Source organism: Papaver somniferum, unplaced genomic scaffold, assembly GCF_003573695.1.
Source record: "Papaver somniferum cultivar HN1 unplaced genomic scaffold, ASM357369v1 unplaced-scaffold_85, whole genome shotgun sequence".
In the NCBI taxonomy this organism is placed as follows: domain Eukaryota; kingdom Viridiplantae; phylum Streptophyta; class Magnoliopsida; order Ranunculales; family Papaveraceae; genus Papaver; species Papaver somniferum.
The window spans coordinates 654,269-673,027 of NW_020651526.1; the positions used below are offsets into that span (position 1 = coordinate 654,269).

General features: G+C 34.8%; 1 protein-coding gene and 1 long non-coding RNA gene across 2 annotated transcripts; both read right to left on the reverse strand.

The window, feature by feature from the left end:
* Positions 1-7,188: 7,188 nt before the first annotated feature.
* Positions 7,189-10,606, reverse strand: LOC113346016. The gene is made up of 2 exons (XR_003358357.1): positions 8,214-10,606; positions 7,189-8,129 (listed from the first exon to the last, which is right to left on the reverse strand). It is a non-coding gene; the product is annotated as an uncharacterized LOC113346016 (long non-coding RNA).
* A 6,826-nt stretch (positions 10,607-17,432) lies between these two features.
* On the reverse strand, positions 17,433-18,178 carry LOC113346005. The gene is made up of 2 exons (XM_026589625.1): positions 17,903-18,178; positions 17,433-17,819 (listed from the first exon to the last, which is right to left on the reverse strand). Exons 1-2 carry the CDS (start codon positions 18,176-18,178, stop codon positions 17,433-17,435), a joined length of 663 nt encoding a protein of 220 aa, XP_026445410.1.
* Between the last annotated feature and the right edge of the window lie 581 nt (positions 18,179-18,759).

Sequence of the window (18,759 nt, forward strand, 5' to 3'; positions counted from 1 at the left end):
AGAAGTTTTAATCATTTTGTATTCAAAAGCGGCCTTCCCATGACCATTCGGGAAACCTTTTTTGATCTCTTTCGACCTTTGTTGGGACGCAAAGCTACTGTTTCCAACGAGTAGCGGATATACCATGATGGTATCAACGCGAACGTGTTGAATTTCATCATAGGGGACGGGTACGCTCCTCCGGTCTTGGATAAGGATGGTTACAAGGAACTGCACACATCGGGTCGAGTGAAGTTGAATGATGAAGTTGCTAATAAACGTAGGCTTCATTTGAACAACAATGGTCGTCCTCTCCAACCGATCGTTACTAGTAGGGATCCTCTTCATTTGAGCAACAATGCACGCTTGTGCTACATCGCCAATGTTAAGAAGGAAGCGTGCGATCAACTGATGGCGAGTGTTGGTCAAGATGCTGCAGAGGGGAGTTCCGCTCAGGCTGCTGCTGAGGAGATTCGTGCGCGCCTTGTCAAGAAGCAGAAGAGCTTTCCGCCATGGGCATTTAATTTGAACTTTTCGGTTTTATTACTTGATCTAAACAATGGTTGTGTTGGTTTAAATTTGGACACGTATTATTTATTTATTTAGGGTTGGATTCGTTCTGTTTTGGTTAATGTTTTTATACGTGGCTTTCTATCTTTCCATTATTTATTATTACGGTTGAACAAAATTGATTAGTATTTTTATTTCCATAAATGGATGGGGAAGATGAGATACTTGGTTGCCACTTCTCTTTCTTCTAATACTTGTTGGAGGTCACGTTCATTATAGATGGCGCGCCACTTACATGGTTACGTTCTAGAATTAACCCAGTACCCACATTAGTAATCCCCTTCGAGAAGGACTACGAGCTAACTTGCCTGCTGTTGGCAAAATCCGAAGTGGAGATGCTTAAAGAAGTCCGGACTGTTAACAGAGCGACTACTAGTGCGCTATTCGATGGAAAATATGAGACACTCGATGACTCAGGAGATGAAGACATCCGGACGCGTGAGTTTATAGGTTCAGCGCATGTTGGATGATGCTATCTGGGCTCGAAATAAAGCTGAAGGATTGTTCCAGGACTCGATCATCATGATGATTGATATTCATCGGGCGATAGCCGACGGTCGTGCCATTATTACGAAACAGTGAGTCCTAGTTCACGCGGGTGTACCTTGACTCTATCTACTGTATCCGTTCTTGTTCATCCTACCAACAAGAAAGTCGAGCTGGCTCGCTTGTTGATTTTAAGAGATGAGGTAGGGATGTTGCAAACCCATAGGATGATAGCTCTGGATAGGGCGCCTAGAGCTATTGAGGAGCATGAGGAAACGCTTTTCATGGATCGGGAAGCTCGCGCTTCTTCTGATGTTATGCGCAAAGTTTATCAAGTGAATGAAAGGTTGCGTAGCGCCTACACTACGTCTACCACTCAGTATGGTGAAGTGCTCTTGATGATGCGATACTTGGAAGAAGAAATTACACACTGCCGCTGGCTCATAGCCGAGCAGTCCTAATAGGATTTGTCATCATTTTTTTTCTCTCTTTTTGTAGGATTCGTGTTAATCTTCTCTCGGGGATTGTGTAATTCAAGTTATATATAATAATCGTTATGGGTTAAATAACTTTCAATGTTTAACTTAGTTTCATAGCTAACCGTGTAAAGTTAGTGCTGGAGGCGAGATGTCTGAGTCGCCTTTTAGAGGTGATCCGCTTGGTATGTGATAAGTTTGACATCAGAGAATTCCTGTTGGCATGAGAGGTTATTATATGCGGATCATCGTGGTTTTTGTTGTGAGCAATTAGTTACTCATTTTCAATGTGTTGAGGCGGAGCGTTCCATGAGGTCTCTCACGACAGCTCTTGCAGAAGTTCTTAGGGCTCTTGATGCGCCACCCTGATTATTTTTATTTATTTTTTGCTATAAATATGTAGTCTTATAAGTGTCAAGTAACACCAAAGTAACTCAAGATTATGGAAGAAACAGTTGATGGGTTATCCTTATGCCTTAAGCATCGAAAAATGGAGTCATTACAAGTTGTTGTCGGGAATACCCGGCTCATTCAACAATTACCTTGCGATCTATTTCTGATCTAAGATGTTCTGTCTTTAGAATTTGTTTTTGATATTATCAAAACATAGTTCTAAAAATAGGCTCCGTTGGTTCCTCGTTTTTGAACCTGGTTCATAACCACGAACTTACGTACACCTGACCCTTACCGAATGAGTAACTCTAGGGTTTTTCTATGAAAATCTCGTATAGATATATATCATGGATTCCTTCTTCTGATATATTTCTCGTTCTGTAACATCAATATTTATTGTGCTATTATGGTGTGCACAATGGATGGATGCAAAAGGAAGACAACTTTGAAGAGGGAAAAGTTATTGAGTTTCACGAGAACCCTGTTCTCATAACCTTCTACCATGCAGTCGACCATGAACACGATCTTCCAGTTCAGATGTCATCTTAATTGGTTGGAAATCTTCTTGGAGATTTTGAGGTTTTTCATGGTCAACATGAAATTGCAACAAATAATTTTGAGTTTCTGAAGATTGAACTGAAGAAAGCAACTAATGAACTTGGTTTTGATTGATCCATGGTTTCTAATTATATCTAAAGTTATTTTTTGTTCTTGTTTTGTCTGCGAAAATTCTTATGATAATTTATTCTTCTGTTTTAATACGGATAACTAGGGTTTGGAATAGCTTATATTGTGATTACACATTTGTATTGACAACGAATTTCATCTTGCAATGTTTTTGGATTTATTTATTTAAATTCTAACTTATTGTGAAGATGATTTTGCAGTATTAATTTTTATTGGTTTCATATATTGCAAATAATGTTAAGGGATATGTGTGTTTACGTCCGTGAACTATGATTGTCCCATATATGTCAAAAGTTAAGTCTATTGTATCATTATGCAAATATTGATGGAAAATAGAATGAACTTTTGAATTATATGTCAAAGATTAAGTTTATGGTATCATTATGCAAATATTGATGAAAAATAGAACGAATCTTTGAATATTCCGTAATATTGATCTTTCCCTGATCCGCTTCTATGTGAAAATACTGCATAGCTCCGTTAGTTATCTTATGTTGAGCATTTCCGATTAAATTAATCATTAAGGTTCTTTTGTGGTTAATTTAATTGAGTTTACTGGATACAAATTCATGTTTCATGTGATTTGTTAATGTCTAAAGAAATCCTTATTTTCTTGTAAAAGTACATCGCTCTTGTTGTTCTTTCGGGAATAACACTTTATAGGGGAGAGTTCTTAATCGAACCTGTGTTTAATTTCCAAATCTTTGTGGGGAGTGCGGCTGTGGAATATTGTAGTAGTTATATTGTATCTTTATAAACTCCTTGATGCTATGTGAAACCATCGAGTCAAAGTTGATATGTTCTCTTTAAGTCATGAAGTATCTCTTTGAGAATTTCATTATGATCCCGCTCGTTTTCGTACTTTTGTTATTTTATATTGAATAAAAGGGGGAGAATTATTTTCTAGTTCAAATTACATATACATATGGTTTACGAATCATTATGTAAGGGGGGTGGTTTTCATCGTGAGATGAAGTATTTACTAAGGGGGAGTGATACATATCATCGTAGTATTATTTTCAAAGTTGTGATACAATTGAACTTTGATGTTGTGTAATAACATATATGTCACTGTATAATAATATGAAAACAATCTTGTTGATTATTGTTATGGATACGGATCTTCAACAACTATGATGCTGAGTTGAAAACCTTCAAAATCACCGGAGTACTTGGAGTGACGAAGAATTCAAGGAATGTTGAAGAACCAAGGAAATCAAGCATTTGGATGAGAAGCTACAAATTTTATTTATTTTATAATCCATACATACTGATAGTTTTTTCACTAAAGTCGACAAAGGGGGAGATTGTTACAGGACTTCTTAGTAGAACTCTCAAGCGTTTCTATCTCAAGCTTGTTTGTTAAGTTTAGTTGTCAAAACTATAATTCTTGATTCCTAGTCTACCTATAGCTATGTCACGGATTAGGAAAAAAATATGTAGTTGAGCTTTAGACTTCACGAATTTCATTGATTGAAGACGAAGAACTACTAAGGGGAGCTTGCGGAACTTCATCAAAAAAGATATGTGGAGACTTGACCTCATCTATCACTTAAAAGTCTATACTATTCTATCTCCTATTGAGGCAAAGTCGTATAGCTATATAGACTTTACATTATACAGATTTGATATTTCGAGCTGAGTTTAACTCTCTTATACCTTTATCTAAATATGTGTTGGAAAGTTTTTTCCTTTAACCATGTTCATCATTATTCTTAATGAAAGTCAAAAGATAATAATGTGAAAATAACCTGGTAACATCTTACATGATTTGTGTGAGATAGTCATTTGATGTAGGCTCGGAATGTTTCGTATTCATCATTAGATGACTTGAAAATTTCTTTTAAGCTAATGGTTTGTGTGCGACAACTATTGTCGTCTTCTAAGAATGTTTCAATGATTGAAATGGGAGTTAAGAGCTAAAACCCGATACATTACGGTTTGTGTACTTAAGTTTACATACCCATTCGAAAACTGCTTTAATTGTTGAAGTCCGAGAACCAAGTTTGCGTACCCATTCACAAACGGCTTCCACTGAGTTCGGTCTGGAGCTAAAGTTTGCGTACCCGTTTGCAAACTGTCGGCTTGTGACCAATGTCCGGAACTTAAGTTCGCGTACCCGTTCGCAAACTTAAGAGGTTCAAGTTCTTAAATCGGTTAAGTATGCTTTCATACTCATGACCAAATACATTTATAAATTAAGGAATGCGATCTTCGCAAACCGTGGATAAAATGTTCATGAACTGATTCTTTTAAATCAATCCGATATTTCTTCAATTGTGTCTTGTATACTTCTTTGAGAATACACACAATTGAACAACTCTATGAGTAACATAATTAGATTCATTTGATTATGAATTGATCTAGAAGTGTTAAAAAGAACAGGGTTAAGAGAAAAGTGTTCATATGGATAACTTCTGTTATATGTTATTAAGACAACTCAATATACATGTTTAAGTATGGTTACCCATATCTAAATGAAGGTATATTTCATTTGTGTATAACAAGCTGAAGACCATCTAACGGTGGAAAGATATTATCTTTAATCTTAAATCAGGTTCCATCTAACAGTGAATATTGATTTGTTTGTTCCAAAGGTATCAAACCTTGATTTGAAGACTATATAAGGGAGAAATCTAGCAACTGGGAAACCTAATCCCCACACATCCTTTGTGATACTAGTTGCGACTAGAGTCGATTCTCCTTTAACCTAGGTTTTTTCTAAAACCATTATAGGTTAACGACTTAAAGACTTCATTGGAATTCTGAAGCCAGACCCAACTATTTTCTCTGTAGTTACGTGTTCGGGTTTTACTTTGTTCTATTGCATTGCGTACTATCTTATATAATATTTGATCGACATTTATCTCCGATAGGTAAGATATAAAAAATAATCACAAAGCTCTTCGTCTCATTCTTTGTGATTCCACAATAACTTGTTCTACTACCATATAGTTAAGTTACTGTGATGTGATTGATATTTTTAGGATGTTCTTCGGGAATATAAGACCAGATTATAAATTGGTTCCTGTTCACCTTGATTTATCAAGACAGAACAAAACTTCGTAGGTATTTATGTGGAAGATAAATTTATCTATTCAAATAGACTTTTATGTGTGAGACAGATTTGTTTATCAAATCTTCGACTTTGTGTCATAACAACTCTTAGTTTTGGATGAGATCAATTAAGGGAATCAAGGGCGTAGAGTCCTGCTAGGATTCAGAGACGTAGGGAACACGATTGTACCTTAATCAGTGTGAGAGTGGTTAGGGCTCAACTACATTCCTGTCTGAAGTTAACTTGTACTAGGCTAGAGTCTGTAGCGGCTTAATACAGTACGGTATTCAAATATGGATTAGGTCTCGGGGTTTTTCTGCATTTGCAGTTTCGTCGTTAGGAAAACTTCTGGTGTCTATGTTATTTCTTTTCCGCATTATATTTTCTATATAACTGAAATATCACAGGTTGTGCATAGTTCAATCAATTGGTATATCCAACCTTTGTTTGTTAATTGGAATTGATTGACGCTTGGATATTAGTCTTTGCTACCATCCAATTTATTTCTCATATTGATCTGGCTCACAGATTTTATCTGTTCGATTGTAGATTGATTTGAGAAATTGAGATATAACTCTTGGATATATTTTTTTTGATTGAGTCTGACTGTCTAGTTGATTCTCTTGGAATTATATTGGAGTTAGTCCATACAGATTTCCTAAATGAAATATTGGGTATGGTTGTTAGACCTCCACTTTTTCAGTTCTGCAATAACCATCCAATTGAAACTTGTGAGGAAACTGAGTATGAACCCTTACAAAAAACTTAAGTGTTTGCAATTTAATCAGTACAATTACAATCTACATTACCTGGAATATGATAAGATGTAGAAGATGAAGAACCACATCTTGAACCAAACCAAATTATCATAGGGATTTACCAGCAAAGTCCCTTAGAAAATTTATGCGCCTCCCATGTTTTAGGTGTCTTCTTCAACTAACAACAAAAATATTTCAAATAAATCAAATATACCCAATTTGGTAAACAATGAAACAAATCCAATGATTTGATTATTGTTTGTATAAAATGATTAAAACCTAAAGAAAAGAATCGCCCAATAGCTTCACATAATTCACAGTCGAAACACCAAATATAAGGATTCAAATTGCAGAAGAATACATACCCGATGAATGAGAAATGATGATATCATATTCCAAAATGATTCCACAAAGTCTTCTTGTGAACTGAATCTGAAGAGGAAAGCATACTTAATGTCATAATATGATAAGAAATTGTAACTTTTGGAAACTGAAAATATGAAACTGAAAGTATTTACTGAAGGTTAATACTTGAAGTTGTCACCAACAACATAATCCCGTAGCAACATCATCGTTACCTCAAAGAAAATATTAACTGAATTAAATATCCATAAATATCAAAGTAACAATATAAGCATCGCCAATTGAAGTGGTTACCAGGGATTGATATTCCCCCGGATGGCTACTAGCGCTTCAATTGACTCTAACTATAGTTACTTGCGCAATCAAATATAACGGAAGACAAACCACAAAACATTTACATATACAAAAACAACACACATATCATAAAACTTGATTCATAGAATTCAGATTCCTGTTCACATAATTACATCAGGTAAAGCTAAATATTTCTTATACACAACTGCATAAAAGTCTTTCAAAGAATAATTGCAAACGAGACATTCTAATGCACAACTGCAAAAGAATTTACATGTTAGCATGTTAAGCACATGTACAAAAGTGTGAACATAAGAAGAAAAAAAAAGGTAAAATCCATATATGTTAGTCATTTATAACCGCGATGCATGATGAATGAGATATCAATGAATAGTTTCATATCATATCCAAAAAATTAGATTGATTAGCTAATCAAATTTGATGCACATCCTTGGATGCACCACAAATCCTCCGATTCCAACATCTCTAAAATCCATATATGGTCTTCTCAAATGGCATGAGAATGTCATCCAGCAACATTTTCGCAAGATGAGGCAGTACAGGTGAGCCATGAGTCATCTCCTCTAATTCACATGTGAAAATTTTACCGACAACAACGGTTTCACCATCCATGTTCAACAATGAACACTCCTGCATGTCATCACCTACTGCTGATCGAGCTGGTGATATTGGCTGAGCAGGTGAAGGTGCTGGCTAGGTTAACTTGTATTAACAACAGAAGCAGCTTCAGCAGGTGAACTGTCCATGATGTTCGAGATAACAAATTATGGTGGAATTACAGATTGGATATCCTTCACAATATGGCATAACATTCCAAAGCCTTTGAGCCTGATGCTTACTACCTTCATCCTTAGACTTCATTTTTTGAACTTTAGCACGTGCAGGACCATAATAAATAAATTATGTACGGGAAACAGGACCAACAACACAAACCCGTCCTTTAGAATCCTATCCAAAAACTGTAGTCAATGTATCAAATACTCCTACAGAAATACCCGCAGCTTGTTTTTCCTAGATCTCTTCTTGCGCCTTATAAAGATCCTCCTGCAACGTCGAGCACAACACTGAGTAAAATATAAAGATGACTGATACATAGTTTAGAAATACATGATATATGTGAAATGTAACCTGACTGACAAAGTATTGCTGCGCGCTAGGTAGAATTTTCCCACCCTCTTTAGTATGAACTATAATCCACAGATCAGAGATAGTGACTTCCACTCCAAGATTCTCGTGCTTCGAAGTTTTCAAATTTGACAAGCCAATTAACATTAAAAAAATATACAGAAGTATGAGAGTAGTCACATTGTCCATAAGTGTTGAGATTCATAATTGAGAAAACATATGAAATAATTATATATATCAGTTCAGCTATAACGAAAGAATGAGATTAACGACCAGAGGTATGAGAGTATTCATATTGTTTCCTTTTCTCTTATTTTCATCTCTCCGTTCTTTTGATTTCTCTTCTTCTTCATTCTTGCAGAATGTAATCCTTTACCGTTCTTTCAGCAAATGATACGAAATCTCAGTAAGTGTCTCCAATCCTTTAATGTTCTTACAGCAACCACAAGGGCATGAGAATAACACATTTGCACTGCCTTTTTCACTAGCAAACTGTGACACCTTCTATGTACTGCTCAGATTTACGACTACATTTTATTCATTTCTTATCAGGTATCAATGACATTTCAATACCCTACAATTCTGATTCCTAAAAACATTATCTATGTTAAGATTTAGACAATATTTGTATCCTACATCCTTATAAAACTCAGAAATCATATCTATCAGTACATCTTCATCACATCAAATGAAAAATTACTAGATCTACTTCAAGTCTACCCCTTTCCATTTCATCTGCTCTAGTGTTTTTTTTTTGCTTTCCATGTTTCATTGTTATCTCATAAAGGATGCCTTTGGCTTTGTTCTCCATAGGTCCCTTAGTCACTCTTAGAGAGTTAGTCATCATCAACAGATTGTCCAATTGTTGAAAATTGGTTAAGGGTCTTTCCGAGGATTATAGTCAATAGCTTTCACCTTCGCACGTTCTCTAATCTCCATTCCCATGGTTTCAGAATCTGTCTCATATTCAGATCATCAGTCGTCTACCTTGCAGCTTTTTCTTTTTCTTGATCTTGATCTTCAGCATTATCATCCTTTGTTCTAACCTCAACTTCTTCCGGAATAAATAATGGATTCTCATTCAATACAACTTCATGGACTAAAGCTAAAGGGTTCAAATGACAAGACGTCCCACCACTTTGATTTTTGGGTTTCTTCTTTTTAGTGCATACAGTACAACCTCAATTTGGAAATTGAGGAAAATCCTCATTCCTGATCTCCTTCTCGACTTCAACTTCAGTGGAATGGTTTGAAAGGATTTTTAATTTGGTAATTGTCTTCTTGCTCAATTTGATCAACAATTGGCTTTGAAATATCAATGTGGAGACTTGCACTTTCTTATCTCCCCTTACAACTTGAAAAATGCCATTTGAGTTAGAGCAACACTTTTTTAGTGAATTTACGCATCCATTTTTCTTGTCCCTAGGCGCTGGATTGGATCCGCACTTAGCACTTAAGTGCCCAAAGCTCTTGCAAAGAGTACATAGAGTAGGTTTCCATGGATATTCAACCCATACCTTATACTTTTCTTTATCATCGATTTGATAGGGTAGATCAGCAGGAAAGGTGCAAGTAGAATCAATTTTAACACAAACCCTCGCAAAAGACATTGTAGTCTTCATTGCATTAGGGGATCAGTCATAATTGGTGTTCCTACAAGACTACAAATCCTCGTAAATCCAGTAGGGTTCCAAAGATGAAATGGTAAATCTCTAATTAACAACCAAATTGGGACAAATTTAATTGCACCAATATGTTGTTCAATAAATGGAGACCATGGTTAAGAATAACTTACTTGCAATAAAAAGATAACCCATTTTTAGGATCCTTGTTTAATCCTCTTCTGAGAAAATTTGAACATGAAATCTTGCTCTGCATAGATTGTCATCTCAAAATATCCCTTTCTTTTCCACTGAGCCGTTAATTTCTCTTTCACAAAGGTGAAATCTGGCCTCTTACCCATAACGTACCCCAATACTAAAGATTCATTGAATTTAATATGTGGTTATAGCTCATCTAAGAAAACAAAACAATTGGATCTCCATTTCGATCCATCAAAAACAAGTGTTGTTGATGCTGTCGTTCTAGCTTGATTATTGAGACAAGATTTCCGATTTAGGTTACCAGCAGATCCAGGATTTGAAACCCCTAAAATAAAAGATGGAGCTTTGAATGAGGTAATAAAGGAAAATATTCAATCCAGTACTGGGATTTGCACTAGAAGATGAATTATGAATAATTTCTCATTGGATTGATGGAGGATTAGCGCCTCCATCCATGGAGAATGGAAATAATTTTTGACCTAAAAAAGTCTCTCCTAAAACCCTTGCCACGTCATTGAAGAAAGGAGAGAGAATTCACATATTTGTGTTGGACTAACTTGTATTTAGGTATCCACATTTGGTTCACAACAAACTATTTCAATTAAACCCCATTCTCAAGACTAAACTAAACCATGAATATGTCGTCCTTATTTAATATGAAAACACCAGATCAAGGATATGACATTTACCCACCTAACAATGAACTCTTTAATTTGTCGATAATTAATACCAACCATGGTGAGAATTAATTAACTAAATTAAAACTTAATTTGGGTGGATATGAAAATCATTAATCGATTTGTTAATGTCCTAAAATAAGTTTGGAGCAGAAGATGAAATTAATTGAAAAATCATTTTGGGGAAGATGAAATCAATACAAATTCAAGTTAATTAATTAATAAACATATTATTGTTATCGGAAGCGAATAATTGATTCGGAGAAATCCACGAGAAAAAACAAAAGAGGAGCAGAAGAACGTGTCCTTTCTTAGAGCTAGAACTATGGTGAACCCCATCCCTTTCATATCCCTCGTATGTAGGGAAGGGATAGCACAAGGAAACCAAATTCACTATGCTGCCCTCATATCTTTTTCCTACATGATACGGCTATTCAGCAGCTATATGAATAGTGTCAAACGGCTACTCAATAGCCGTATCAGTCAATTAGTTGACTTGTTTCATAGGTTTTAGTCCACAAAATCTCGCTCGGATTTCCCATTTCTTCTTCTTCTCTAGTTTTTCATCCTCTCAAAACCCTTTAAAACCCCTCTTACCCCCTTTCGATTTTCATATTGATTCAATGCGATTCGAGGGCTTAAATTAAAAGGGTTTGATCGTTACTCCAAGGTGAAACAAATCCATTCTTCAGTTTCGAATTTCATCCAAAAAATCATCTAATGGGAGTGATTTTAATGCTAGGGTTTCAAATTAATTTGATTTTGATTTTGATGAAATTGTAGATATTAGGTTGGTTAGGTATGTAGTGTGCAATTCAATAATGTAATTAAAACATATATTTAGTGAAAAATCCATGATTAATTGTTGTGTTTCTTGATTTATGTTGAATGAAATGTTTGTAAACTAGCATATCAATGTAGAACATTGATTGACTTGTATTTATGTATGGTATACACAAATTGATACTGTTTTTCTTGTTTGAAAAGGTGCATGATGAGTCTAATGCGTGCTTATGTGAGAGTTAAATATGGAATCTATTTGAATTCCTCTAGTGATGAAGAAGAGAAATATTTGCTAATGTTTATAAAACTACGTTTGGATGAACGATTGTGTATTATTAGACAACCTCTACCAAGGGAGGTACAGAACTGATGTATTTTCAAAAGTTGTAGTGATAGTGGTTATAAAACCTGGGTTCTTTCGAACTTGTGAAGGAGATAATTTTTCTTTTAGATTTAAATAAATTTTAGAAGTAAAGAAAATTTATTGCAAAATTGATTTCAAGATATGAGAAAATAACCAAGACTCTAATTCCACTATTACACATGAATAAATTATGGTAAATAATCCAAAACTCTAATTATCTTTTAAATCCCTTATTCTCAAATTCACATATAATCAGGAAAATTCCAAAAATTAATTGTATCCCCTAAGCATAGATTATCTAATGAAAGTATAACCTATCTAATTGAATCACAACTAATGACGAAAATTATGCAAACAATTGAGAACTCTGCAAAAACAGTGATTGAGTGAATTATAAATTATAAATTAGAGAAAATAAAATGGTTACCACTCATTCATGCGTAAATAGCTTCCTCATTGCCTTGGTTGTGGGAGAATTATCTCATCATCATGTTGGAAACACACTCAAAAATCATTAGTAATGCTCAAATGGTGTTACAAGGATGAAAATGGAGAAAAATGGTAAAATCGGGTGATTGCAACGTTTATAAATGTTGCAAACACCGTTACAGACGTTGTTACGAAAACGCTACAAAGAACGATACTTCTATAGTGCAGTAGTATTTGGAAATACTACGACCCACAAGAAGCAATCTTTGTTACTGTTGAAAAAAGACTGTCCTTGACAGTGTGTTCTTCGTGTTCTTCAGAGATGAGCAGCAGCAGAACTGGTTTTTTTTTTCTGTGGACTTTTTTCGATTCTCCTAGCTCTAATTGTCTCTCAAAATCTCTCTAGTCTCTTGATGACTCCCATAGAGACTTTATATACTCCAAAGCTTCGAAATCTCCAACCATAACTGCTGATAATCCTCCCAAATCTTCTTACAGTAAAAGCATTAACTCAGATATATTTTTTTTATTCTTCACGACAAGTCTGATATTTCTTTCTCTCTTCTACGCGTCTGTTGGTTGTAGAACTTCCTAAGATAGAGCAGCAATCAAAGACAAGATATTCTGGCCATGTAACTTCAGTTAGAACCATAATTGACTCACGACTCTGTTTTGCTCCACACGATCATGCAGCCAATTCTGGTTGATCCGATCACTCTTCTTAGCGTCCTATAAGTCCAAAGAGTAAGCCCAAACATTTCCAGCCCTTTAGTTTCCCTAGAAATACCCAAACAATTGATCTCAAATTTATCCAGCGAACTGTGCGTGAAGAAGTCGACCTCCCCTTATCCAATTGTGGAGTGAGAATATCAGTTGCTCTCCTGGGGTGCCCCCTTAGTAAATGAGATTCCCCTTAACTAATGATGAGAGTCTGAATAACAAATGTCCTTCAAAGGTGCCCCGGAAAACTTTTCGAGCTGAATTTTCCAAAAATGTTTATTTCCAAAAAATACCTAAAAACACACAAAACAACATACTAAGTACAAAATCGAGTACCAACAATATATAGTATTGAGATCAAATTAGAAACAAAAATGTGTCTATCAAGAACGTAGTGTAATAACGCGTGATCGAGAGTGGCATGATGCCAGAATGATGAATGATTATTTTACGCCTGGAACTGTTATACCTCAAGAAATTCAAACAACGTCTAGGCATGAGGGAAGACATTTTCGAGAAATTGTTAGGAAAATTGCCTGAAGTTGGTACAGAATGGCAACAACGTCTAGATGCAACAGGTACTATGGGGAATTCTCTGCATATGAAATTAGTTTTCGTGATGAAATGTTTATGCAAAAATACACAGATGATAATGTTGATGATTACCCTCGTATGGATGCCACCACAATATACTATTATCTAAAAATATTTTTCCACACAGTTTGCATGACCTTTGGAGAAAGATATTTCGTGAACCCACTCCTGAAGATGTTCAGAGGTTGATAGCTGAGAATGCCGACCTAGGTTTTCCTGGAATATTAATGCTTGGTAGTGTTGATTGTATGCAATGGACATGGAATTCTCTGGTAGCTTGGCAAGGAACTTACCAGGGTAAAGATAAACAAAGTATTTTGGTATTAAAGGTGGTGGAATCATAAGATTTTTGGTTTTGGAATGCCTGGATCAAACAACGATTTGAATGTGTTGGCACACTTACCCCTTTTTGATAACATGCTAAAGGGTGTGGCACCTCCATTTAATTATGTCATCAATGTTCACCACTACAATATGAGTTATTTCTTCGCCGGTGGTATATATCATAAGTTGACTAAAATTGTACAAGTTTTCTCTCAGACATTGGACATCCCCGACTATATATGTGAGATTCAACAAGTATCAAGTGTCTAAAAGAAAGGATGTCGAGCATGCTTTTGGAATGCTTCAGAGTAAACTCATAATTATTGGATCTCCATGTTAGTATTGGCAACAATATGACTTAAACCTAATTATGAAATGTTGTCTTATTTTATACAACATGATTATCGAGCATGAACACCGGGATCCGGATTGGGTAGAGTTTTTCCTGTTTCGATTCCTGAACCTACCAATAATGTTCGTGTATTTATGTCATCTCTAAAAGCCCTAGAAATGCACCTACAACTAAGAAATGATCTTGTCAAGTACATTAATGCGCATCCTGGTAGAGGAGGCCAGGCAGCGGACTTGTCTAGTTTGGAGGGTCGAGATATGGAATATTTGGTACTTTCATCATCAAAAAAGGAGATTATGATGATACAGACTTAGAATAAAAAGTTGTTCCTGGTCAAAACGAGGATGGAGCATTTGATTATTATGGAGATTACAACGATCAAATCCCAGACGAATATGAATGTGATGGAGATGACGATGAGGATTCTGGAGCTGACGACGATTATCATGATGACGATGATTCTGAGGATGACGGTGATGCTCCATACGATGATACGGGTATGTATGATGATGATGATGTTGATGCATATGATGTATTTCACTATTGTGTTTTAAGATTTTGAATGTTACATGCATATGTAATAACATACTTTTAATTATTTTTGGGTTTCAATTATATATGCAAATGAATACGTTTATATTTGATGGCATATGGTTTATAATTAGGAAAATAATTTAAATCTCCTTGTATTGTATACAGATATGTATACATATCCGTGAAATCTCTTTCTACAGTATATGGATTAGTATACTTACCCGTAAAATCTCTTTCTATATTGTATGGATATGTATACTGACCATGTATAAAGGATTCGCAATCTCTTTAGCAATGAATACATTAGTTCGACCAACTTTGTTCTCCATATTCAGAAATAAACACTTATTTTTTTCCAATTTAATATCCACAAAACTTTTATTTCTTAATTATGGTGGGTTATATTCCGGAGGAAGAAGAATTGATAGTTAGTTTATGAGTTGAAGTTCATCTAGATAATGAAGAAGAAGATGAACAACTAAATAACATAAACCTTTGGAGAAGTTGTTGCAACTGGTTACTATACATAATGGAAATCCGAATGACCGGTCGGTTATGTATCTGAAAACAAGGTTAAACATTATAACTTCAGACGTGAAAGTATATGTATCGACGCATAGATCGTTATATTTATGGAGGGCTCTAGTATTTATGGAAATTGTAAGAAACTTACCGGTTACCTATCCAACAATTTTTTGTGTATGTGTACTGAAATATTAAATAATTTAATTGTAAATTGATATTGTTTTCTTTTGTTGTGGGAGTAATCTGCTTTGAATAGTTACGAAAAAAAGTATGGGAAACCTTTTAGATTTTTTAACTGCTATGTGATTTTGAAAAACAGTTTCTGAGAATATAACCCTTCCCCCTTTGAAAGATTCATCCTCTGAATCATCAAATGAAGAGTAAAGAATTTAAATAAAGATAGGTTTTGTGGGCATATCTCTCTCTAAAGCCTCACGATACATAGCTCATCCAATATAGTTGCCTATTGGTTTAAAGGCTGGTTGCACGTGCTTAATGTAATCGTTAATCATATGAATATGTAAATAACTATTATTATTTATTTTAGAAGCATATTACATCATGTTCATCACATTTAAACTCGAACACATACTAATTATAAAAAAAACATTACATCAATTGATATTCAAATCTTGATTAAACTAAAACATAACAACACTTATTCATCCTATGTCACCGTTCCACACTCAAGCCATTTCCAGTATCGTTTTCCATATGATTTTTTTGTACTTGACCGGTGCATTTCCATAAAGAAATTACAACCCTCAGTTTCATAGGGAATCCCCTTGGTGCATTCAAACTCCACCATTCCTCTTAGTTTGAAGTTCTTGCAGAGTTCTTCAACCTTTTCTTGTTTGATTGCATCTTTCATTGCATCTTCCAAACATTGTGCTTCTCCCGGAAATTTAACATATCACATTCCAAATACCTTATCTTCTCTGGTATCGACTCTTTTACCTTCCTAGTGCCGGTGCAACCTCGTTGTGGAAATTTTGTATATATCCATGATGGATGAAGTGTTAAGCAGACGAAAATCCACAAAAGAAATCAAATATTCATCAGCGGCTGCGAGAGAATACGAAGAAAAACTCAAGGAATACGAAGAAAAACTCAAGGCAAAGAAACAAGGTCAAGAAAAATTCCAAATGAGGGCAAGGTTAAAGGATATTGAAGAAGAGACGGAACGGATTAGAAACTTTTACCTTCTCAAGGATGATTTTCCATAAGATCCTAAAGATCATCTTATATTTTGGGTTCAAGTTTGTTGGGGTCCTTACGTTAAACCGACGGGCAAGAAACCACTATTTAATTATAAACCATCCCAAAATTTATTAAGGGTTACTCATGTTAGGAAATTATGCATCAGGTACAATGAGTTACTTTATAGGTATAGAAGGGACAGATCGGTTTCACAAGATGCATATAAATCCTGGAGAGGAGAACAGTTTTATCATATCGAAGCGGCATTGGTCGTTGAATCTCACACCAAGAAAAATAATAACATGTAATGTATTCAGACCTATCGTGGCCCATGTTAATAAACGAGGGCAGAGCGATACACGCTTTTAATCGAATGAACTATTGTAATTTCTTTTTAAAATTATTAATTTGAATATGAAAATCATTTGGTTATAACACATTGAAACATTTAATTAATTCAAACAATAATTTAAATTAATTTAGAGAACACTTTAAAAAGTAAGTTAACAACAATACTAACAAGAAATTTAGAACAACACTAATTTAAACATGGACTATAAATTAAAAAACTAAACTAAATAAAAGATAAAAGAAATTAGAGATGGATTAAATCTTCATCTTCTGAATCTTCAATGCTGATTATATTCATCCCCTTCAAAATTTCCTTTGCTTGCGTCGATAATATTTTTTTTCGTTAGGAGCTAAATCGACTAAGGTCCATAGATATTATTGACTTTTCTTGATCTAAATGCATTTTTTGTTGATGCATTTGATTAGTCTGTTGATGAAGCTTTTGTAAATTGAGTTGTTCTTCCATTTGATAACTCAGTTGTTGAGTATACTCCCAAATTGTTTGGTATTGGGATCTTGTTCCATTTTCATTTTTTGCTTCCTTGATCATGTTTTCTTAAGATACTCCAAAATACTAGCACTTTTTTGATAGATCCTATCTTCTTCCATCTTAACCGAAGATGTTCCCTCGTCACCTTCTCTAAATATACCTTGCTCACGATCCTTCTTCTGTCTGGATAACATTTTGGCTTTTTTTGTTCCTATAGGACGTGCATTATGCTTGTATTTCCAACGAGTCTCTCCATTAGGAAGAACTTCAGTACCATCTTCGTGTGATACAAAGTTATGATTATTATTAAACAACTCACTATTTAGGCTCACAGTGAGTTCATAATTATATCCAGGGACCTTTTCTGTAAACAATTCATAACATGCATCATACTTGAATGGTTGTCCTGTTTGTTCCTGAAATTGCTCCCGACCATCTTTTTTCTGAAAAATTATGTAAGAAACATTAAGTTTAGTACTATTTTCACCAACTATATGGAAAAACTTAACAAATTAAGAGAACTTACCAAATCTTCATGGCTCGCACCTCTTTTGGTTTGCCGATATATAACGTTAAGAATGGATACGAATTCTTTGACATCTTTTTTTATATTCTTTATCTTGGTTTTTAAGGCTGCCCAATCTCTTTCATATGGATTTCCGTTGCATTCGACAAAAATTTGGTGAATACGTATCCAAAACATAGCGGTTTTTTGTCCCGAACCCACAATTTCGTCCATACTCACACAAATAAATGCAGTAATAAGATCAATCTCTTCCCTCTGAACAAAATTATAAATCATTTTGAATGAAACTAAAATATAAAAACTTGACTAGTAGAAGATAAATATAAAAATCAAAGAGGTATAGTAAGAACAAGAGAAATAAGAAACTAATTGATGTAAGAAGAAGAAAAATAAGAAATCAATTGATTCGGTGTTATTTGAGTAGAGAATTAGAGTGATATTTACAGAAGATTTTGAAAAAGTGACCGTTGGGATCCGACGGTGGAGAAGATAGAGCCGCTTTGAATGATGGATTGTTAGGATCGGGTGTGAGAGAGGTGTAAACGAAAAAATGTCAAACAAATATTTTTTGTGAAACGGCTACTCAGTATCCAAGTAAAAAGCTACGGATACTCGGTATCCATATGAACGGTAATATGGCTACTCAGTATCTGTAAAGCGTAAATTTATACGGTTACTGAGTAGCCGTGTAATTTCCCTTCCCTATAAGCAGGATCAAATGTGATCCTCCATGTAAGAAAAAGGGTGGATATTCCTGCATATGTACGGATATGGAAGACCATGATAAATGTTTTTTAGAGAATTTAAAAAATAGTGGGGATAGGGAAGGGATGGAGAGCACCATAGTAGCTCGTATA

Coding starts and splice junctions, on each gene's coding strand:
- LOC113346005 (XM_026589625.1), bottom strand. CDS start 18,178: ATGATTTATAATTTTGTTCAGAGGGAAGAGATTGATCTTATTACTGCA. Junction 17,820..17,902: donor GTGCGAGCCATGAAGATTTG/GTAAGTTCTCTT, acceptor ATAATTTTTCAG/AAAAAAGATGGTCGGGAGCA.